The sequence below is a fragment of the Aristolochia californica genome, unplaced genomic scaffold (assembly GCF_029961685.1).
Source record: "Aristolochia californica isolate CCGP_79_NKW_82.1479 unplaced genomic scaffold, dmAriCali1.0.hap1 SCAF_15, whole genome shotgun sequence".
Classification (NCBI taxonomy): domain Eukaryota; kingdom Viridiplantae; phylum Streptophyta; class Magnoliopsida; order Piperales; family Aristolochiaceae; genus Aristolochia; species Aristolochia californica.
This window is the reverse complement of record NW_027181826.1, coordinates 23,601,211-23,626,239: the sequence shown is the minus strand read 5'-3', so window position 1 is coordinate 23,626,239 and position 25,029 is coordinate 23,601,211. Positions and strand designations below refer to the sequence as shown.

Here is a 25,029-nt window from a genome sequence, read left to right as displayed (position 1 = left end):
TCACTTTAGTGTAATTTTTTTACTCCCTTTTAGTCTCTTTTCTTTGATCCTTAAGTGTGTTCACAATTTTTTAACCATATCATTTAAATATTAAAATCAAAGATAAATACAACCATTCATACATTCACACAATGAACACATGATTTATCATGTTTGCACCTTCGAGTTAATTCGCTATGTTCAGATTTCTAGATGGCACTTATAGCAAATTGTCTCTCAAAACAATTATAATGTGACCCACCTTGGGATTTATGCAACAATTATCTACAACCAATTTTAAATACCTCACCCTATGTATAACAAAAAATTAGATTGTCCAACCTAGACCCACAAGAGGATTTGTCAATAACTAACTTGGCAATATAAGTCTATACCTACTCAGGGGTTTGCAACACCAAGCTGGACCTACACGAGGATTTTCAAATTTCACTTTTACACACAAAGACTTATAGCTCATAGGAGCAAACAAGGCTTACAATCTGCATGAATTGTACTGCAAGTGGACGAGCTCAACAGGGAAGACGGAGACATCATCCTTATGGAGAACCTTGGTGATGAGGCAATTTTCAGGGTTGGAAGTGACAAAGCTGACGTCGTGAGTGCTTTCCAGGACTGTCAAAATCTGTGGCTCGTTGGTGGTGGTGGTGGGTGGGTGCATTCTGACCATGGAGATGCCTGATGAGTTTAATCCAGCAATCTGTGGTACATTAACAGGGAAAACAGTGGATCCCGATGCGCTTGATATGTTGCGAGGTATATTACAATCTTCAATCAAAATGCCCAAAGAGATGTCTCTTTGTCGAATAGGCAATGGCACTACTAAATTGAAAAGTGATAACAGAAGAATCCAAGTGTTTTTCAGATCCCTACCTCAACGAAATCAACGAAAAAGAAGCAATAGTCAGCCAGCTTATACTACAAGAAACTGTGGTTAGCCAAAAAAAATGGCTTCATCACTGAACTTTTTTCACATTCGCAGCACCCATTTTTCTTGATCTTGCAAATAATGGAGAGAATCTGTGGTTGCAGATAATTGTAAATAAAACAAGTGTATTTGCGGCCAGGAAGAGTAATCTAGATAACAACAGCTGAATGAAGACATTCTTTCCTTCGAATTCCAGCAGGTAACCCCACATAAACCAATGTGTTTGAACTACCATCCACAGCATCATCCATGGCTGGAGGTATGTATCTTGGCTTTCACTTTTGGTTTTTTATTTATGAATTTCATATATGTATTTAGAAATTCTACTGACATTTGGTATCAAAGTAGAATCTCTAGCCTGGCTTACATTCCATTAAACATTCTGGAAAGGCCATCTCTATTTTTTATTCTACCGTAGAATTCTTTTTCCTTCGTTTGGGAATCAAGGGTGGTTTTCCTGAGGGGCAAAATTGTTTGTGGGCAACATCCCTGACTAGACGTCGGTGAGAAGGTCCGAGGATTGCCATGGATGATGGGCTAAGAGCCCACTTGAGAGGAAATGCCAATGACCAGCCGTCAGCCATCGTTTGGGTCCGAAAACGGGATCGTCGATGAGGGGATCCGAACTTCAGTGCTCGCAGGCGTCAAACCATTAACGCACTATGCGCATTTTCTTCCCAACTCCCCGTTTGCCCCGCTTGCACCTCCAAGTCGCCTGGAGCTGGCGCTGACCACGGTTGATCCTCGGCCGAAAGAGATCGATAGCAGCGTAGACCAGGGAATCTGAGCTCAAGTTTGGGTGACTGTGAGCACCAGACGGTGCGTTGAAGAGAAGACGAGAGGCGCTGTGTTTCATAGAGCGCCGCCATAATGGGTGTTGTGTGCACTGGTGTCGTGCTCACGTTGGAGGCACACCGGCAGCAGTAACACTAGTGGTTCGATTGGTAGCAGAAGAAGGAGACAAAGGTGAGGGGGGTGGTGAGTTGAGTCCCGAACGGACGAGACGTCTGCCTATGAGCAGCCGAGAGACGGTGCGTCAGAATAGAGTTCAGATCCGCGTTGTGTGTGCCAGAGTTGAGCTTGCATCGAATCACAGTCAATGCAGCTCTGGCGGGTCAGAACAGGGCTGAGACCGGCGGTATGTGCGCCGGCGTTGAGCTTGCGTCGAAGAGCAGCCAAGCCCATTGAGGCGTGTCTGAACATAGATGAGATTGGCACTACGTGCAGCCAAGGCCGCTGCAGCACCTCGAAACAGAGCCAAGGCCGGCGCTGCGCCAGCGTCGAGATCACGATGGTGGCACACTTCAACCTCCAGCACGTAGAAATAAAAAAAATGTGTTGGTGGTGGGATTCCAACCCATACACATTCAAAGCAGAACCTCGCCTTAGACCACTCGGTCGTCTCAATTCAACTTTTTTATTTGAAATTTTTAAATATATATATATGAATAACGGAAAATATTTATATATATAATAAATAACAAAAAAAATATATATATTGGTTTTCATACTTTTTTTTTACTTTATGCATATTAATTAAATAGTTGTACATGCATATATGAATGTTTAATATGCATATGTTAGTTAATTTTCTATCTATAAAAAAATATTTAGGTTTTATGCATATTTTGGTTGACATAAATATAAGGAATTACTAATTGACATAAATTTTAGTCAATTATTTTGATGTCATACAGTCCAAGTTTTGAAGTGGAGAGATATCCTATTCTCAATGGTTGAATAATGAGACTCTCTCTGAAGCTACTACAGAGTGGATGCAGAGTTCAAATGATAAAGAAGCTGTTGTGGTTTACGTTTTATATTTTGCTACGTTATTGTCAATAAAGAAATATGTTTTTCTTCTGGAGCAACAAAATCTGCGACGTGGGATTTGGTTGAATCGAGCTTGACTACCTAGCCAATAATTTCTACTAATCAAGACTCAACTTGATATGAGTTAAGTCTCTTTCGTAGAAGTATTGTGAATATTTTTTTAAGGACAGAATGAGCTTTGGACCCAATTTCACATGGTATCATAGGTACTCATATGTGAGTACAAAGATTTTTGAGTGTATTAGTTGGGAATTCCTAAGTTGGCTAGTATATTTAGGATTGATCTTTGACCCAACTTCACAGGAATAATTCCAACCAACCTGTTAAATTACTTTACATAAATACTGTTTATTTCATTATATGTACAACATGCCATTATTTTTATTTTTCATTAAAATTTGATAACAATAGTAAAAATATCAAATCAATATAAACATGAATGCATGAGATAATAATTATATATATATATATATATATATATATATCAATAAAAATAATTTTTAAGTCTTCTCATTTAATTTTGATGGTTAAATTGAAAATTGGGTGCAAACTTATATGAACTTAGGTCTATCCTCCCCTTTTTTTACCATATTTAAAAGGGTTAGTTTTCAAAAATGTTTTCATGGATGTCATAATCTCATATTATTTTCAAATAAAGCCTCATAATTAAATTTTAGTGACCAATTTGAAAAAAAAATGGCACTCAAAAATACCTATAATATTTTTAATTTTGTCCTTATTTTAGTTAATTTTCAAAGTAATATATTATATTTGGCATAGAGATTAACTTAAAATTTTAATGCATATATACTAGCACATATACATATATGTCTAGCATGTTATGATTTATTTTATGCTACAAGGGAAGAAATGGGGGATCAAATCAAGGACAGGACTAGCCCTAAAAGCCCCATATGTATTACTTTTAAATGATAATATAAAGAAAATAAATTTGACCAAAGTAATAAGAAAAAATATCAATTGATTCTAACAAACCACCAAAAGTTAATTCCAGCCGCTTCAACAGCATGGACAAAGCATAGCAGCGCAGCCTATGCAGAATAGAAAAGAATAGACAGAACTCGACAAGATGATGTGGATTCATAGAGAGAGTTGCCTATGCCTGACGGGATTGGATCGGGTTCGGGTCCGTTTCTTCTCCACCTTCCAAGCCGGTTACTGTTACCCTTTGGATTTGTTTGCTGCTGGAAGAGTGTCTGTGCTGGTGGAGTCATATAATGCGTGCGAGAGATGTGTTTTCATCCCATAATAGCATCTCGTTTTTTCACAATCTTGAGACCTAACCGCATAGCCGTACGAAAACTCTGTCCATTTTCCGCTTAACGGAGAGGAATCTATTGATTCTTGGTTTTCCTTGATCTTGCATGATTGTTCTGATGCTTCTGCCCTTCAAATTGGGAGGCAGGTGCATGCCCAAATCATTATGAATGGATTTTCGAAGATGGGTTCTCTGGAGACTAAGGTCTTGAGTATGTGCATTCTCTATAGAAACATAGTCAACGCAAAGGACGTATTTTTTCAGAGGGAAAGGCAGTATTCATTGCCTTGGACTTGGATGATCAGAGGAATTACCATATTGAGTTGGTTCAAATACGCATTACTTTTCTATTTCGAGATGCTTGAAGTTGGTCTTTTGCCCGATAAGTTTACATTCCCGATTGTTATTAAAGGTTGTTGTGGTTTATCAGCTTTGCAAGTGGGTAGCCTGATTCATGAGACAATTCGTGGGATGGGCTCGAAAGAGGACGTCTTGTAGGTAGTGATGTATGAAGATAATGTTTCTTTTGAAGAGGCACGTCAGTTGTTTGATAAAATGATTGAAAGAGACATAGTTTTGTGGAATGTGATGATTACGGATATGTGGCAAATTGGGATGCAGGCGAAGCACTTGGATTATTTCAAAAAATGAGGGAAATTGAAACTGAACCCTATTCAGGGAGCTTTGTTACTTCTTATCAGTTTGTGCCTCAGAGGCAAACGTTGAATATGATTTATAGCTACATGGTCTTGCTATTAGATGTGGACTTGAGTTAGATGCATCAGTGGCTAACACCATTGTCGCTATACATTCAAAATGGCAACTCTTTGGCCTTGCCTGTAAATTTTTGGGTAGTACGCCTCAAAGTGATTTAGTAACTTGGAATTGTATGATATCAGGGTGTGTCCAAAGTGGTTTTAGTGAAGAGGCTTTAAATTTATTTAGTAAAATGCTGTCAGCTGGTGTAAATCCTGATCCAATTACTTTTGCAAGCTTCCTTCCTTCTGTTTGTGAAACAGCTGGTTGGAGGCAAGGAAAGGAGGTTCATGGATATATAATAAGAAATGGAGTGAATTTGAATGCATTCTTGAAAAGTGCTCTTATGGAATTGTACTCTAAATGTAGGGATGTGGATATGGCATAGAAAGTATTTGATACAACCCAGGTGATGGATGTTGTTATTTATTGTGCGATGATTTTTGGTAATGTATTAAATGGAATGAACCCCAATGCTTTAGAAAAGTTTTGTGCTCTTTGCTAATTGCTAATGTTAAACCTAATTCAATGACATCAGCTGGAGTTTTACCAGCTTCTGCACCTTTGGTGGCACTGAGATTAGGCAAGGAGCTGCATTTTTACTCTATCAAGAATGGATTTGAAGGAAAATGTTATGTGAAGAAGCACTCTAATCAATGTATGCCAAATGTGGCAGAATTGAAAGAGGCTATCACGTTTTCAAGAAAATACATGAAAGGGATTCTGTTGTATGGAACACAGTGATTGCAAGTTTTTTTCTCAGAATGGGCAACCTGAGAGGCCATTCATCTTTTCCAGCCAATACCGTCAGCTGGAGCAGTACATGACTGTGTTACTATTTCCACTGGCAAGTTGCAAATCTACCAGCACTTCTTTATGGAAAAGAAATTCATGGGTTCATAATGAAACACTCATTAAGGTCAGACCTATTTACTGAGAGTGCCCTATCCGACATGTATGGGAAATGTGGAGACTTGGGTTTGGCTCGCCGAGTATTTGATTCAGTGCAAACAAAGAATGAGGTTTTATGGAACAGCATGATTGCTGCATACGGAACTCATGGCATGGCTAAGGAGGCCTCCATGTTGTTTCACAAAATGGAAGAAGCAGGAATTAAGGCCGATCATGTTACCTTTCTTGTACTGATATCTGCATGTGGTCATTCTTGCATAATTGATGATGGTTTAAGATACTTTCTTCTGATGACTGATGTATATGGTACTGAGACTCGAATGGAGCAGTATGTGTCCATGGTTGATCTGTTTGCCAGATTTGGACAGTCGGATGATGCATTTTGCTTCATAAGAAACATGCCATTGGCTGGAATTTGGGGTGCTGTCTAGGGGCTTGTCTGGTCCATCATAATGTGGAACTTGCTGAGCTTGCCTCAAGACAGCTTTTTAAGCTGGATCCACAAAATTCTGGATGCTATATGTTGATATCTAATATCAGTGCAGTAGCAGGAAGATGGAAGAGAGGAGTACAGAAAATACCAGGTCTTAGCTGTATTGAGATCAATTGCACCAATCAGATGTTTGTTGCTGCAGATAGACAACATACAGAATTTGCACAGATTTATTTGTTGTTGCAGTGTGATGGAATACTCAATTTCTCTCAAAAGAACCTAAGACAGGAAGCAAGAAGGACATCACTTGCAAGAGAAGTAAGAAGGAAAGGCACCGAAGAAATTAGCAGGTGACACACATGCATGAGAGACATGGCCTGAATAGTAAAAAGGGGTTTTTGCATGAGAAGACAGCTCAAGGGTAAACTTTGAATCTCAAGAGGTTGTAAACTTCTCTTGATTTATGTAGTTAAAGAATCTTAATTGATTGAGGAGTTTCCCAGATAATGTAATGAGAAAAGTATAAATATGAGTGTTGGCAAAATGAAAAATCGGTCAACCCTTTTCCAAAATCTCTTGTCTCTCATTGCCCTAGCATCTCTCATGCCTTTTCTCATCTTTTTTTCTCTCTTTTCCGTTTATCTCTTACTCTATTACCCTTTCTTCATCTATTTTACTTCTCTCTTCATTCTTTCTCTCTTATTCCAACCCTTTTATCCTCTTTTTTTCAACTTTTCCTTATACTTTTAAGAAAAGATAATGACCTTTCATAAGTGGGTTCTTATCAATTGACTTTAGAATAGTCTTTCTTTGGGACCTTCTCCATCTCAACCATACCCAAATAGAAGATCAGTTTGATTAGACTTCAGATGCAGTCATATATCACATTATCTATTTCAAAGAAGCATATTTAGTATAGTAATATTACACTTGAATGGAAGATATTTGAGTCTATTTTCGAAAGAAACAAGTTTCAAGTCAATCTGATCTCTCTATTAAATAATGCCGCGGTCAAAGTCGACTAAGGTCCTACCGCTAAACAAAGCAAATAAAAAAAAACTAAAAAATATTGAAGGTGAAAGATTTACATACCAAATTAAAAATCTTTGAGTCTACATTTTGGAGCAACAAGCCATTTGTTATTACGAGCTATATTTGGTGAGATATCAACATCAGAAATTATAAAGGTCAGTTTGTCAAAACTTTTTTCTTTCCTTGAGCCCATTCGGCCTAGCCCAGCATTTCCCTTCCCCCATTACCTAAAAAACCCTAAAAATTATCTCTTCACATTCTCCACGTCTTTCACCTCATTCTAGAGTCCAATCAAAACTTTTTTCTTTCCTTGAGCCCATTCGACCTAGCCCAACATTTCCCTTCCCCCATTACCTAAAAAACCCTAAAAATTATCTATTCACATTCTCCGCGTCTTTCACCTCATTCTAGAGTCCAATTAGGTCTACATTCATTCTTTAAAAAATCATATCCTTACATCTTAGGAGAAACCAACTCCTCCCCCCTATTTTCTCTCCCAACCTCCCTAACTATCCCTAGTTATTTTCAGCCAAACCCATGACCTTAGACCTTTCTAAATCACATTCCATCCCCCCTAAAAATTCTCTTCCTTCTCAAGAATCACCTATACAAAAAAGAGGAAACATGGTGAACACAATATGCATGAAACAACAACAACAACAACAATAACATGATATTCTTGCTACTCTCAAGTTTAGCCCTGAAAATTGGAGAGACATGATTTCTAATTTGGAAGGGCAGGTGCATCACCCAACAAGCATGTTTCAATCTTTCATAGAAGTAAGGTTTTGCAAGACCTCTTTCCCCTCTTCAACAAACAATGGATTATAAAATCTCAACAAAATCTATCTTTGGTCAGTATTACTATTCACCAATCACTTTCCCATCTAACCTTATCACCTATGCTATCTCTACCAAGCCAAAATTATCAACCAACACCCTAACTTTTGTCTGTTCCGGTCACTACACCCCTTACCCTCCACCTCCATATTTTTCCACCTTACCATGGAATCTCACCCTATCCATCGACAATTTTATTACACCAAATTAATCAATTTCATACATTACCCATATACCCACCACTACCCACTTTGATTCCATAATAGCCCAAATTTACCCTATGCACCAAAATACTTACACCCATTTTTATCTCAATTTAGTTATCCTCTTAACCAACTCGTGAATCCAATCATTCACACTACATCTCAAGAAAACAACCTTCGTTATTTCCATCCTCACCCCAACTCATACGGATCACCAATATTCTATCCGAATACAACTCACCCAACTCCCTCATATTCTTTATCCATCTCAATTGCTCCTTCTCCACCAAGCTACTCATCCAACTATCCACCTTTGTGACGATCCCCACCCTATTCATTCCATGGACCATACTATACATTACCTCCCTATTTTCCAATTCAACCCCAAATCAACTCACTTTCCAAACACAAACCCTAACTCGTCCCAATAAGAAAATTTCACTCATAGCAAAAACCATACCCTCTTCCTCATGCACCACCTATGGATCACCATCCTCTCACTTGACATAACCACCCACCATTATCTAAGACCAAAATGTTGCTGCTCTAAAGGAAGCTTAGTTGCACGGGCCCCAATGCTCAACAAGCACCAGCTCAGCCTAACACAATAGAAAAAACAAAGCAAGTGTAACAAGAAATACACAACTTGGGAGATTGAAGACAAATTCCTACAAAGTTTTCTCCATCTTTCAACCTTGAGGGCAAGGTTGATCTTCTAGGAATGGTGGAATTGATAGAACCAATTTTATGTAAAAGCACATGTGGATCAAGCTAAGGGAGGGGTGCGAATTGTAATTTGGGGCATTTATTTTAAAAAATTCTAATGGACGCTATCTTAAGGGTAAAAGTGGAATTTTGATTTTGTTTTCTAGAAAATCTAGGGGGTGCCACTTTGGAGGTATTCGTGTAATTTGAGGACCATTTATTTTTAGAAAAGGGAAAATATGGTCTTTGCTAAACTCCAAAGCGTTATGACACAAGAAGCTGCCAACCCCTTTAACTGTTCTCAAAAGCATCGAGTTCAATATACTGCTAGATTACACACATAAGGTCTTGGTAAAAAGGAGCAGGCTACAATTGAAGAAAAAACATGAGATCTTAAAGTAGACTTCTTCCTATAGTTCCTTATTCTTCAACCTTGAGCACAAGGTTGATCTCCAAGGGCAATGGAATGATAGAATACTCAATTTCCCTCTAAAGAACCTAAGACAGGAAGCAAGAAGGAAGAACATCACTTTCAAGAGAAGAAAGAAGAAGGAAGGGCGTCACCTAACAAATAAGCAGGTGACCCACATGCATGAGAGACGTGGCTTGAAGGGTAAAAATGGGTTTTTGCATGAGAAATTGGAATCACAAGAGGTTGGTCAAAGAAGTTTTACTTATATCTTTTCAAAAAATCTCTACAAGTTCTACTTTCCTTTTTTTTTGAAAGATCTTTAGATATAGGATTTTATTTGATTTAGTGAGTTCCTAGAATCTCTCTTTAAATTATGTAATCTTTCCTTGATTTATGTAGTTAAGGAATCCTAATTGATTGAAGAGTTCCCAAATAATGTAATGAGAAAAGTAAAAATAGGGTTGTTGGTTGAATGAAAAATCAGTCAAGTCTTTCAAAAATCTCTTTTGTTTCTCTTTCCCTTCTCCAATCCGTGCCTTAGCACCTCTCATATCCTTTTTCTTCTTATTTTCTCTCTTTTCCTTCTAGCTCTCACTCTATCTCTCCCTCTTACTCTACTTCTCTCTTCTTCCCTTCTCTCTTATGCTAACCCTCTTAACCTCTCTTTTTCAGATCTTCCTTGCCCTCTTAAGAAAATATAGGGACCTTCTACAAATTAGTTCTTATCAAAGTATTTAGAAGGAAAAAGGCTATGTTCCGTATTTAGACATTCCCTTGCACTCAATGTGTACAGAATCAGAGAATCATGTTAGTCCTACCCTTCCCATTTCCAGTTTCCAATGAAACTAATGTCTTCAAGTTTACTTGTTATAATCCTGAATCAAATGAAATCAAGTATGTTTGTGACAAAGACATGAATATTTTTTGCCTCTTCTTGTAGGTAGTTGCAGGTGATGCATGACTGAAACAAGGACCTTGGCTTGAATATTTGGCAAGATTGCATATGTACCCAGAATCATAGTACAAGGTGTCCATGACAAATACACTCGATTAGCTTCCACTTTGTTCATTTTTTTGTTATGTGAATTGTGTTCATCGGTATCTCATGAATTTAAGATCAATAATTTGGATTTGCTACTCATGTGTCAAAATGCTATTTATTTTTTTAGTAAGAAGGCGAAGCTGAAGCCAATTGAAGTACAATTGTCAAAACTAGGGGTGGCATCGAGCCCGAACCTACCTATGTTCGAGCCGAGCCTAGGCTCGAGTCTAAAATTGTTATCGAACTCGAGCCTAATAATTTTAACCGAGTTCGAGCCGAGCTAGAGCTTCAACATACATTTAAAAATTTTCAAAAAATACATGTCAAATAAATTGTATATAAACTTAAGCATACATTTTACATAAAATTGGGAATGACCTCTATTTAAAATTGGGCATAAGGGTGGCATCGAATCCAGCTGAGTCTGAACCTTGTTCAAGCCGAGTTTGATTTAAATATTTTGAACTCGAGCTCGAGCTGACCATAGCCTCGAGCCTAAAATTGTAATCGAACTCGAGCTTGATGATTTTAACTGAGTTCAAGCTCGAGCTCTACTCGAGTTCTAGCTTAACCTACATTTAATACTCTATATAAAATATATGTCAAATAATTATATATAAAATTATGCATACACTTTAAAAAAAGAATGATAGGGGAGGATCAAGATTGAATTTCAATAATGGATTAAAATGCACCAATATTAATCTTTTTTACTCCAAATGTTGTCTAGCTTGTTTTTTAATTTTTGAATCTGGCAATAAATTTACTATGGCTTCCTTAGTGCCCCTGGTTGAAACTTATATTCTAGGAAAAACTAGAAATATTTTTCCTATGATACATATTTCCAAAAAAAACTTTAAATAAAATCCTATTACTATTAGTGACTTATTAGAAAATTAAAATATAAATTTTAAAATTTTCTTAGGAAAGTTAAATGGACCTCTTATTGCCTCTTCTTGGGAAATAAATAAAAATTAATAATCAATCTAATATATTACTATACTTATCGATAAAATTTTAATCAAATAAAATGTCCAACAAAAAATCAAAATAAAATTTCCTCACGCTAAAAGTATTACAATATCAACTGTCAAATACTTATTAAAAAAAATTATACGATTTTCTAGCCCATCTTGGTAGGAAAATCTTGCTTAGAAAATCATATGATTTTTTTATTAATAAGAATTTTCAATTAGAAAAATATTTACAAAAAACAAGAGACACTAATAGTCCCTAGAAACTTATTTCTACTAAAATGTATTTTCAATTTCTTCAAGAGCCATGAGGAAGGAGAGTTTAAGGAAAAAGTTTTTTTTTCACTTTATGATCTTGCACGTGCGAAATCATCTTCGCATCGAGGGTGAAAATTATTTCTCCCCAAAACTTAGGAATTCCGCTGAGACGATGCGGAGGAAGGGGGTTACGACGCCGGTGTCGTCGGGGATGACGGCTACAATGGAAGACAAATGCAGCGGCGACGAAAACAGAGGCGAAGGCGAGGGGAGGAAGAAATCGAAAGGACGATGAGCAGTTGTCGACGGCGACAAAAGTGGACGGGAGGGGCTCGGCGGTGACGAGGGGAGGTCGAGCTTGGCTCTTTAATTTAAACGAACCGATTCCGGATCTCGAGCTCGAGAGATACCGAATCAAACCAAGCCGGCACCGAGCCGAGCTCGAGTCGCTCGCGAGCCGGCTCGGTTCGAAGCTACCCCTAGTCAAAACTGGACACTACTGGCTTCTTACTATTTTTCTATGGCTTATATGGTAATTGTCAAAACAAATTGCATGGATGATTTGGCTGAGAGTCAAACTAATCATGGATAACCCCTGCTAATTACAGAATGGAGAGCAAGGCTACTTCAATTAACTCAGTTTTCAGCGTAGATTTCGTGCATAATGATAAAACAGATGGGGCTAAAGGACTACTCAAGGCAAACAAGCATGCATGTCTTGTAAGTTCTTAATGTGGGGCAGCTACCCCTCCGAGAAGTTAGTCTTTCGTTTCCTCCACATTTGTTTCTTTTCTTCCACTGTTGAAGAATTTCCTAGCCCTTACCAGATGATGAAAACCCAGACTTTCCAACTCAAGTTTAAGTTGGTGATCTTAGTCTGACGAGCAAACTAATCTCTACTCCTTGTTTAATTGCAGGACTTATATGTTGACCTATACCATCGGAGTTCATCAGAGTCTTGACGATTAGCAAATGGTCTTCTGAACTTTGGAACTGGAAAGGGGCAAGATAGCACTGTCTGCATCTGATATATATACTAATATCATTAGAAAATTATGCAGAGGTAAAGAGGCTCTGCTTGTCAAGGATTGGTTCACTAAATATTGGCATCCGTTTTCTTCTTTGATAGGTAGATTGAACTGCATCGTATACAAGTTGTAACCAGTTATATTCTAATCAGCTACATCGCCCATTTGTGTAATTATTTCTTCCAACCCTTCTTAGTTAAAGTAAGCCCATTCAATGAAAAGAAAAAGATGGTGATAACTTAAATCTAATGCTCCGTACAAGCTGCTTTGAAGCTTTTGCCTTTCCGGGGCCCACACAAGCATAAACTTCCCCTGGTAAGCTTTTTTCTTTGGCAGTATCTGTGAGGTCAATGCCTTGGTTCATTTTTCTAACCTTCTCTGATTCAGAAGAGGGATTTGAGAGGATTTTGGTGCTTCACAACAATGCAACCAATCATGGATGGACCTGTTTTCCACCTAATTCCACTAAGAAAGACTAAGCAGCTCCCCCATCTCTCAAGGACTGAACCCTGGTGCATACTCATTGTACTGATTTGACACCATCACGAAAGAATTAATCAAATGGTGGGGAAATGCAGAAAAGTTCCTGTTTTATCTCCTAGTTGTAGACAAGGAAGCACCCTTGCCCTCGTTGGCCACTCACTGTGACCTGATTGAAAAAGAAACATATAAAATCCTACTCACTTCTCTTTCTTATTAGTTTTAGTGCAACAAGGTCAAATCTCTCCCTTGAACCAATATCAACCAAATAACGAATGCATCTTTTGGGCTTTTAGTAGTATTTAAGAGGAGAGGGAAGTTTGGTTCACTTTCTTTTTAATGGATTTAAAAGAGGCATATGAGTTGGGTGGTGAATCTTATCTTCTTTCATCTTCAAATTAAATTTGGTGATAGATGACCATGATGTCTGAAAGTGCCCTGCAAATGAACCAAAGCCATGATCGATGCTCTAGATCTTTGGAATCATTTAAAGAACCATCATTTATTGCCTACACTTTGTCAACACTCTTGGCTCTTCATTGGTTTGAGGCCATCTCCATTGGCTGCTGCTGTCAGGGAGCACACCTCTGCAAGGGAACAAAAGGGTAAAAGCCAGAAGCATGCTTTCAGAAGGCTCAGGCTCCAACTGCAGAATTGTTTGGACATCCTTGAAGAGACCGAAGACAGCTTCTTATTTGTTCGACGATAGGATCAGCAAAAGATTATGCAAGCCTAGACTAACTAAAAGTGATTCAGGAATATACGCAAACAGATTTCCTTCCAAAGATAATACCGGGGTCAAACAACACAGTGAGACGAGAAGCAGCAGAAAGTGGAGGGGAAAGAAAGAATAGGAAAGCAAGCATGATGACATTAATGGTTTAAAACCTCCACTTGTATTTACCGTGATGGATGACGAAGATTAAAGGATGAGTAGACCCATAGCACTTCTCTGCCGCTTCTTTTCATACAAGTAAAACAAGAGAGATAATATAAACAGTGGAAAATCATGAATTCATTTGCGAATGAGTACAAACGTTTGAAAAGGAGTCCGTAAAACAAGGCCATCCATGAAAAAGGAATTACAGAATTAAATTCAAAACGAGAACACCATAGTTGAAATCTTAATCCTTCAGCCACTGATTCAAAACAGGAAAACTACATCATCTGCACTTTCAGAAGAAACAAAATTTGATAGAAGATACAGAGAAAAATGATCTTCACGTGAAAGAAAGATGTTTTCTGGAGAAAAAAAAATTGGATCAGAATCTGTTTAATGTTTAATGTTTTTCTGCTTTTGTCTGGTGAAAAAAGAAGAAAAACAGGAGGTGAAGAGAAGAATCTGAAACGGGGAAGGAGGGCGGGAACGAAGGAGGAGGTGCGGACAAGACTGATGTGACACTGAAAGACAATACCTCTGACGTGTCAAATGACGTCAGAATGATCTGACAGCCCTCCTGTACGTCTCTACTTGACGTAACTTAGCAGTGTTTCACTAATCACCCAAACCCATAAAACACTTCTCCCTCTTCCTCCCTGGCTCTCGCTGCAGCTTTATCTCCTCGCTCTTGTCTTTCTCTACTCGCTTCTCCCCTTCTTCGTTCCCTGCTTCTAATTTTCAGGGATGAACTGATGAACCCACTTTTTTAACAGGCCCAGGTGAAAAGAAAACAGAAGCAAATCTCTAGAAAGAATCCTTCTGATGCCCCGTTGGTTCATGCATTGTCTAACTGTTTTCATCGAGAGCAAGCTTTCAAGTACTGATGTTCATACTTGAAATGGGTTTTGTCAACTGAAACTTACTGGATTTAAACCATCACGTATTTGCATTGGAATGCATAATCTTTCTAGTTTCAGTCAAACTCATACTGGTTTTCCAGTAGATGATTCTGAGTTTGTAAAGGTGTTTGATGATTGGCCTCACTGAATGCCATCAGTAAACTTGGTTCAGTGAAGTCTCGTAGTTAAGATGGTCTGGGACATTAAAGAGTGTTATGTGATCATAGAGCAGAACCTAGAAATGCTACTGCTAGTCTGCTACCTTTTGAACAGTTCTTCTTTGCATCTGTTGGCCTTTCTGGTCTATAATCTACTTGAACCTGTCCTCTGAGGGAGAGACAAGGTTGTCTGATAAACACGTGGGTGAGCACGATTAGCATCTGTCTCGGGTCCAGTCACGTCCCATCAACATCAAATCAACGATCGAGCACAGATTTCTGCGAAGGGATCTCTCCTCTCACTGTGGTGGTGTTTTTTTTAATACTTTTTTAACTTCTGGGCAATAGAGGACGATAGGACACGGCTGGGTTGAATTTTTTTGCTTTTTGTGTCCATTTTTTTCTCGTTCAAAGGATAAATTTTTATCGACGGCCCTGATTGCAATCATGTCTCGAATCCCAGATGTTTTTTGCCCGGAATGGAGGGATTCAAATTTCTTGAAAAGAACGACTGAGCAACCCAACTGCAGGTAGCCAAGGACAGATTCGTAGGCCTGTTGTTTACACTCCAAATACTCCCAGTGATATATAACTTCAATCAATCTTCTGTGGTCAAAGTATCTTGATATTATCGTAATAAAGAAACAGGTAGATTAGAGCTATCTTTTGGCATATGAAGACACTTAGGGAGAAGAGAAGACTATTATTCTTTTTAACATGTCTTTCAGTCAGTAATTTTCTATAAATTATCTTAGTTTTTTCCTTCTCATTCCTTGAAGAGCATTCCAACTTTTAAAGGAAAAAGCAGGAGCTATCAACAAGATGAAGCTGGAAACTTCTCTTATCGAAGAACAGGATCAGAAATTTAAATGCATCTTTACTTACAAACAATGAGTACTTTAATGGACTAACTGCTTTGAAATTAAAGTGAAATCCTTCAAAAACATAGGTAATCTCATTTGTTTTTCTCCTTATTGAAACCCTACTGAGGCAAAACGAAACTTATTTGACATAAAAACTGGAAATGTTATTGGAACAACCTTGAGCTTTTCCTTCATTTTGAAAAGAAATCCTTGTTCAGGAAAAAGGTACTTAGAAACAAACTTATGTGTAGTCCAAGTGAGAAAAGAGATTTGACTAGCCCAAACAAAACAAAGTTTTATGCACCCTTGCAGATACAGAAAGGCTGCAGCCAGGAACATCTAGTAAAGCCACTGCTCCACCTCCTTGAAAGAATTCAGATTTCTTACAACTTAACCAAAGGATAAATCATCAAACACCTTGTCTTACTCCCACAATAAAAAAAAAAAAAAAAAAACATAGATAAGACATGCACAGATAGAACAACGTGTATAAGCCAAAGCATAGCTTTCTGAGCAAATTCAAAATCATGATAGTTCCACCAAGCAAATATGTCAAAACTCTTTCACTGTTCTCATCTTTAAAAGGACCAAGAAGCAAAGCTCAAGGAGCAAAGGCAAAGTCACATCTTGTAGCAAAACATAAACTCTCGCAATTGATTCAGTACATGAAGAGTCGGTGGAGTCCATAAGATGATAAAGCAACATCGGATTTTCACACAAATAAAAAAATTAGTGTTCCTGGAAGTGTCAAAGCGTTTGATGCAAACTGGGATGAAAGTACAAACTAAGTGGGAAACAAGAGCAAAAGCCCAACAATCCCAGCATCACACTTCAGTTTTCTTCGCTTTAATTCTCTTAGGAGACTTCAGTAGTAATAAACCCTTTCAGCCAAAGAACAAGTAAAGTGAAGATTATCACATAAAAATTTGAACTGCTGAATCAAAGTGATGAAGATGATCACTATCTATCCAACCAGAAATTCATTAGGGTTTTGCAGATGAAATGTACTACAAACCAGAAAAAAAAAAGATTGAACAAATCACAGATTTTCATGTCCTGCGTACAACACTTATACAGGAAGGAGAAGATTTAGGCTTTCTTGTGGATTAAGTACTGCCAATCATGTTGACACCTTATAACCCATCAATGGAGCCACAGAAGACGCGGTTCACCAAACATTCAAGCTGCTTGAATGCTCTCAGAGATAAATAATTAAATAAACTTGCAACTACTTCACTGTCTTGTACCCTGTGACCATCTTCAAATAGAAAAACACCCATGAGACCCAGTAGCGTGACAAGAAAGCCTCTCTTCCATCTTAACTCATAAGAAAGCATCATTGAAGCAAACCTATTACACAGCCACACAGCAAAGCTTTCCTCAAGTGTGATCTGAGAAACGAGCTTTAACAGAAGGGAAAAAGAGCGAGAAACAATCGAAGCTGCCGATTAGTCCTTTTCAACTGTGAAAAGAAATCCTGAACTTCGTAAAGATTTTGAGACCGTTTTGATTAGCTCTCCAAGTAAGAGCATGAAAAGATGATCACTTTCAGCACAAACTGCTAACATTGACAGCAGAAGAGACTAAACATATTTTTAATCCGACAGTAACCATCAAACAAGATTTACAATGATTACCAGTACAGGGATTCTGGACGAAGAGCGATTGATATTTGATATAAGAAAGCAAAAAAAGGGCAAACCAGTTCTTCAGCATTTTCCAGAAATGAAGTTTGACAAGACAGATTAAACCAGCAAACTAGACGTCTTTTAAGTTTTAACATAGAGAACTACCAGTCTTCACAAGAATCAATTGAGCACAGACAAGGGAATCATAGACGCACGTGCATCGGTGCTTGTCATGACGACGGTCTCCTCGCTCTCCGCTGACGGGACGAGATGCCCATGACGGGTCTGGGCCTGACTGCCACTCGTCGCATTCAGGTCAGTCACATGCACGTGTGAGATGAATGGCTGGCTAGGTGGCGCCGACGCTGGCGGAGGATTCTGTGGTGGTCGCTTCCTCTTCTTCTTCTCGTAGGCGATCCCCCTTGCTTTCGCTTGTTGGTCGCGGACCTCCCTGAGGTAGAGACGGACGGCGCGGGCGCCGAACGGGTTGGCCTCAGGTGGGCCTCCGTTCTCCTCGAAGGCGGCGCGCAGGCGGCCGATGAGAGCGTCAAGGCTACCCCAGGCTTGACGGAGCGGACAAGGGCAGGGGGCTGGCGGGTGGGGGTGACCGAAGAAAGGGCAAGCGGGGCTGTGGACTTTCGTCTTTCCGAACTGGTCGAGGTACCGGAGGAACTCCAGCACATGAGCGCCGCTGCACCGGGAAAGAGCTAGAGGCGGGCGGTGGTTCTTGAGGTACTGCCCGAAAGTGTTCCAATCTCGACGCTTCTGAGACTCGTACCTGCTCAGTGGCATCTGGGTCACGGTATTGGTTTCCATCATCGACCTCTCAGAACTGCTATTACTCCTGGAACCGGAAATCGCAGCCGCTGAAGCGGCAGCAACTGCAGCGGACATTTTCTCAAAGCCGGAGGAAAACAGTTGCTGCACCAAATATCTCCAGTGACTGCTTAAACCAACGATGAGATCTAGTGGGTATTGGGGGAAAACTTTCCTGCAGTAGGTACACGCACCAGACTGTGAGTTCCGAGCTTCTGGGTTTTCCTGTGATGGATTTGATAGCCAAGCAACCAACACACAAAATCTGGTTATTTTTTTCAGTTCATCAGTAATGACATGTTCCTTCAGGCATACATACAAATGGAAAGAGGGTTTTTCTTTGGAAACTTCTCCTGTTTGTTATCTTACTCAAAATAGGTTATTTCCCCTACTAACACTGCTCTAGTCTTAAAAAAAGTAGAATCATGGGATCTACTCCTCTTTCATGGACGCGTACTCTACTTAAAATCCATGTCTGAAAACAAAGGATATCAGAACTACAGATCAAAAAAAGAAAAACCAGAAACACAGAAAAAGGATTTCTTTAAAAAAAAAAAAGCTGCAAATGATCGAGATGGTAGAGAAACAAGCAAAAACCAGCTCACTCCTTTAACACAAGCAACTACCAAATATTTAACAAGAGAAGAAGAAGAGGTGGATGAATTCAGATTATGTCCAGAAAGCTCTGAACCCAGAGAGAAAGAGAGAGTAAAGAAGGAAAAACTGAGGCGGAAGCAGATGAGTTGGGGAAGAAGGTATGAAAGAGATAAAAAGGGGAAGAGAGGTATATAAAACTGAGCAAAGGAAGTGATAGGAGAGAAAGAGAGGAGACAATGGTGGGCCCGTGCCGTCCACCTCTAGGAAGTGATGGCAATCTGACCGTTCCTTCAAATACGTCCTTTCACAAAAAAGAAAATTTCACTGCTCCCCCCCCCCCCCCCTGCACCCATTATTGATAAACCCCTTCATTTTCTGCTTCTCATCTTCCCGAGTCACTCCGTCGGTCACCTACAATAAAGCATCCAATGCAGCACAATCGAGTTTCTTTTAATCCATCTACAGTCTACTGCAACTGTTCAACATGGTTCATCTTTGGCCTGTAAAGAAATAATCGAGCATATCGTCGAACCATGTAAATCTTTTTGTTCCTCATCTCTTCTGGGTTGGCTAACTGTACTTTTTGTTTCTATGGAAGTAATAATGTTCTTAGAAGGAAAATCCACCAATGATTCTTTAATATGTCAGATTTTCAGGGGGCCTTTACATGATCTTCAGTTTCTACTTAGTTTTATATCTAAAAACTTCGTTTCCCGTACCAGAGAATAAATATGTTACTACAGGGAAAGACTGCTTTATTTACATGAAGGCTGAGGAAACAATGAAAGCAGGAGTTAGAAAAACTGAGAAAGTTTAACCTCGCAAGAATCAATAACAATTATGAGGCCTCAATTAAAGGGACAAAGGGAAATTCATGACAGGTAAAGAGAAAACAAGGTATCAGAAGATGATAATGGTGACAGTAATCCTTTTTCTGGAGCGTGTGGCCAAAGATTTGTTTCCTTTATTTGGCAGCAAAACAAAGGCCGAAGAAGGGCAGAGACTGCTAACTGCTCAGGTTAAAAAAAACTATAAAAACCTATAAAGAAATCTGCTGAAATCCCTGGCAGATTTAACAAGTGGGTCACCCAAATCCCAGTTTGCCTGTGGGTCAGGAATTTGGTGAATTCGGAAATTGTTGAGGTTTATCACCTGAAAATGATTGAAGCATGTCTTCTTGTCTTTTTTTTTTTTTACTATGGCTGGTATAACAAGCTAACATCTCCAGTGAGATCCAAAAGCTTGGCCTATCAATCAATCCATTGTAGCATCCAAGGTTCTCTACTGTATAATCTGCTCTCTTTTGTCTGTCACATGTGATAACAACTTTAAAAACCATATGGGCTTAATGAAGGTGTTTGATTGGATCCCATTGTGTCATGTCTTCAAGGTTTCCATGAAGCTAGACAAAAGCAATTCGGGAAAGATTATTTGATGCCTCTTGAAGGATTAAAAAGCCGTGGAAAAATGATCAACTACAATAATTTAAAATAGGTAAAAACCTGAAAATTCAAAACCAGGTGACTGACGAAGACGACATATAAGGACTCGTGTATTACAAACATTAGAATGGGGGTTTTTCTTCTTATAATGGAAATTCAACTCGTTGAAGAAACCAACTCACTCGATGCAGATTGGGATTTGCTGGTGGAAACACCTCTGCTAGCAATCAACTTTCTCCCAGAATTTGGCAGGGATCATCTTCTGCCAGCAAATTGTCAAAATTCGCTAGGAGAGAACATCCTGGAAAATTTTCCCATTCCGGGGAAAGCTTCTCTCACAGTGAATTTCACAGATTCGCTGGAATAAAGTTTAATGCTCCTAGCGAATTTGACAACTGTATGGGAGAAATCAACTTTCTAGCACTGAATTTAAAATTTTGATGCCAGAGATCACCTCCGGCTAGCGAATTGTCAAAAATCGTAGAGAAACTCCAGGGAATTTATCCCTTTCCCCAGAAAAGCTTCAATCCAGCGAATTTCATAGATTTTTTGGGAGAAAGTTCATTACTCCCAACGAATTTAAAAAATCACTACGAAAGATTAAAAACCTTTCAGCGAATTGCCCAATTTCATTGGGAAAGGTTTTTTTTCCTTTTCTATGTACCCTTTTCTTCCTTCTCCTTCTTATCCTATTTATCCTTCTCCACCACCCCCCTCCCCCTTTTTTGTCTTTTCCTTTCTTTCTTTCTTTTTCCTTCTCCTCCTATTTTTTTCCCTTTTTTTCCTTTCTTTTTTTTTTCTCTTTGTCCTTCTTCTTTTTCCTAGTGAAAGAGGAGAACAAAATTTAAAAAAATGGGAAGTTTCTTCTCCTTCCCTTTTTTTCCTTTTTTCTACCACCTTCTCTTTTTCTCCTTTTATTTTTTCCTCTTTTTTGTGCTCCTCCTTTTTCCTATTTTCTCTTCCTTATCTTTTTTTTCCAGGTATTTCTTTCCTATTTTCCCTTCAACATTTTTTTTTCTTTTTTTTTTTTTTCCTTTCTTCTCTTCTTTCCTTATTCTAATTTTTCTCTTCCTATTGTTCTTTTTTATTTTTATTTTCCCTAATTTCCCTTCCTTTTCATTTTCTCTTTTCTTCTCTCTTGTTTTCCTTTCTCCTCTTCTTTCCGTTTTCTCGTATTTCCTCTCCTCCTATTTTTCTTTTTTCCTTTTCCTTTTTCCTCTTTTTAATTATCCTCCTTTTTCCAATTTTCCCTTCCTTATCTTTTTTTCCCTCGTATTTATTTCCTATTTTCCCTTCAACATTTTCTCTTGGGATTGAAGTGCTACAATCTAGGTTTGGTATTGTTCTATCATAAAGAAAATATGTACTTAATGATTTCAAGATGTTGGGATGTCATCATGCAAACACCTATAAATACTAATGTGAAACTATGTGCTGGTTCCAGAGACGATGTAGATGTCAGAAGGTACCGAAGGTTGGTAGCAAAGGATATCTCAGCCTGAGGAGTGGAAGAGGCTTCAATGATCCAAAGCAATACTTATATCATCAAAAGATGGAAGTATTGAGGAGTTGAGAAGTTGAGATTTGGCCACCTCTAGATATGGCTTGATATTGGCCAAACAAATAGCAGTTGCTAGGTCCTCCTGCTGTTTTTCTTGAATTGAGATGTTAGTACACTAAGGTTGACCAATTTTCCACTCCTGAATCAGCCCTCTGAATCGAACCAAGTACTCATGCAAGTTTTCTCCTTGTTTTGTATTAAACATACTTTGAAACACTTCATACAATTTTTGTAAATTTTTGGTACCAAAGTACAAATTTGCATAAGTGTCGTGGTCTCAAAGTGGACAACAATATTTGCCACATACTCCTCCATGTTGTTTATTAACCAACTAATAGCCAGAGTGTCATTTTTTAGCCGTTTAATATAAGAGTTATATTCCTCATCAACAGGTGGAGCTAGTTTGGTTAAATGTCCTAAGAGGTCTTGAGTGATAAGGAACCTCTTAATTGATTGAGACCAGCTTAGATAATTAGACAACTTTGTTAAGGGTATAGTGGTAATCTTGAGGAGGCCACTTTTACTTTCCATGCAATCTTCAGCCATCAATAGTGAGTGTCCAATGCACAATATCAATCAAATATGGAAGAGAGGAAACCAAAACAATCCAAGCCAAACCGAGACAATCAAACAACTCAAGACAACCCAAGGAGAACCAGCCTCAATTATGCACGTAGTCAATAAGAATTTAACTCCACATGCAAATCCAAATCATGAAATTGAGTTCAAATCTTTCTTAATTAAGAAAGAATTACAAAGGCAAGTGAGATTTCAAGAAATCTTGGACAACTTTGAGTATCTTCTAAAGAATGAAAATTTCCTCGCATGTGCCAAGTAGCAATGAGAGATCACAATCTTTGACTTACTTCTTTCCTTAAATAATTTAGGAAAGAAATTTCAGAGAATCAACTAATATAGGAAGTCTTCAAATAAAATAAAATAAAACTTTCCTCTCGACAAGCATTAGAAGAAGGAAACTTTCCTTCTAAACATAGGGTGCCAACTTATGTATCTAAATCACAACTTTCCTCTTCATTGTTTTAGGTAATATAATCCATAAACTTAACATGGAAGGCTCCCAACATGAAAAAATAACAACAGATCTCTTCCTCAAAAAAAAAAAAAAAAAAAAAAAAGGGCAGCAATTCTATGACCCTTCATGAGTAAAAAAAAATAGAACCAGAACTTCTAGAAATGCCTTTGATCTTTGAGGAAATCCAACACACATATTCATATCATTTTGATAAAAAAAAAAACGTGGTTAATGCTAGATAATAGCACAGCTTGATTCAAAAAAATAATAATAATTAACCAAACTTCATAGTAGCATCAATCATAACAAAATGATCTTTTTTTTCCTAAGAAAGCATGAATTGAACATACCAAAGATAACTAGCAAAAATTTAATTCATAATATGAGATGACTCTAAAAGTTTTGAATGAATCATGCTCAGTAATCATTTTCTTTTCTGAGATAAATATCAGTAACAATCTCAATGAAAAAATAGAGGAAAAATTATCTCTTCAAGTGCCAAAAATGTTCAACATCACCTTGTTCAATGAAAAAACTCCACCAAAAAACTTGATGGTAGAACTTGATTAATCCGGCATCATAACCTCGAGATCCTAAATCTAAAGCTCTGATATCATGTTAGATTTAGGATCCCATGTTGTTTGTAGTAAATGAACCAAATTAAGAGAGAAGAAGGTAACGAGGGAGAGAGAGAGAATGAGGGAGGAACGAGTGGAAGAAGAAGAAAGAGAAAGAGAGAAAGAGTAAAAGGGTGTTCGGCTAAGGGAGATTGAGAGAAAGAGTAAAAGGGTGTTCGGCTAAGGGAGATTGAGAGAGGAGGGAAGGAGGATTAGGTTAAGTGACATACGTCATCCTTCCCCTCAATCATGTATTTATAACAATCAATATCTCAAGAATTACATCAATACCCTTTACCCTAAGAAGGGAGGAAAAGGGACAAAAATAAATGGTAATTTAAATCATTTCCTCTATACTTAAATTGTATCTTCCAACACATTGATTGTGTAGTTTTTGTACCATCAACTTTGAAAAATTGAGGTCACCTTAAAAAAACTCCCTTGATGTCCTACTCGGTTTAACTGATTGGTTAGTTCTATAGTTACAATCTCCCCTAGTTTTTCAACAAAAAAGGGTCACCTTCTAGATTCGTCTGAAAGTATGAGTGTTACATATTCACCTCCTTCTAGTTTCCATTGTTTTCCTCTAGTATTTCTTCAGTTTTTTATCTTGTGTTTTCATCACTTCAAAGTAATACATATACCCTCTACCTAAAAGTATAGGAGTGCGCCCATCATCCAACTTGAACCAAGTCTTTTCGTTCTTCACCCAAGAGGTGATTTGTGTTTGATTTACCCTTAAAAGGTGATAGTTCTTTATTGTGCCCAAACATTGGGCCATTTTTCTGCCCTTGAAATTCACTGAAGTGTGTTTCAAACTATGACCATTTTTTTTTGTGTATGGAGCTTTGTTGTATGGCTAAGAGTGATCTTCTCCCATATTGTATTTTGTCCAAGTTGGGTCTTTATCCCAACTTGAGGGGGAGAACTACAAGAAGAAGTACAAGAAAGAAGTATTTTATTCCACATGTTTTGGTATGTTTTATATGATCAAAATATTCAAGAAAGGGAGAGAACAAAATATGAAAATTTTGCATCTATGAAGTATTTTTTCAACGAAAGAATATTAGAGTCCAAGAATCTTTTCATTGCAAGTTGAAGTCATCAACTCCAGCTTGAGGGAAGTGTTGGGGAGCAAGTATGGAAGAGTCTTGCATGACTTTAATAGAAAAAAGTTTCCTAGAGCAGTAATTAATATGGTAAAGTCTTACAGGAGTTTCATAAGAAGAGGTCTCACAAAAGAGTCTTATTTAAAGGTGTTTTAATTATATTAATCTTTTATTTATGTTCAGTTTTTTAATTGTATTAAAACTTATTTTAAGTGTTAGACTTTGGGTGTAATTGGGATATGGGTAGTTTAATTTTAATTTGATTATACTTATTTTCTTCTATTATAAATAGAGGATCATTGTACTCAATTATG

General features: G+C 38.0%; 1 protein-coding gene and 1 pseudogene across 1 annotated transcript; one reads left to right on the top strand and one right to left on the bottom strand.

The window, feature by feature from the left end:
* Window positions 1-665: 665 nt before the first annotated feature.
* On the top strand, window positions 666-6,552 carry LOC137951266 (pentatricopeptide repeat-containing protein At4g21300-like; annotated as a pseudogene).
* A 10,498-nt stretch (window positions 6,553-17,050) lies between these two features.
* On the bottom strand, window positions 17,051-19,097 carry LOC137951393 (protein LIGHT-DEPENDENT SHORT HYPOCOTYLS 4-like). Its single transcript, XM_068798013.1, has one exon. It carries the CDS (start codon window positions 18,432-18,434, stop codon window positions 17,721-17,723), a length of 714 nt encoding a protein of 237 aa, XP_068654114.1. The 5' UTR covers window positions 18,435-19,097; the 3' UTR covers window positions 17,051-17,720.
* Between the last annotated feature and the right edge of the window lie 5,932 nt (window positions 19,098-25,029).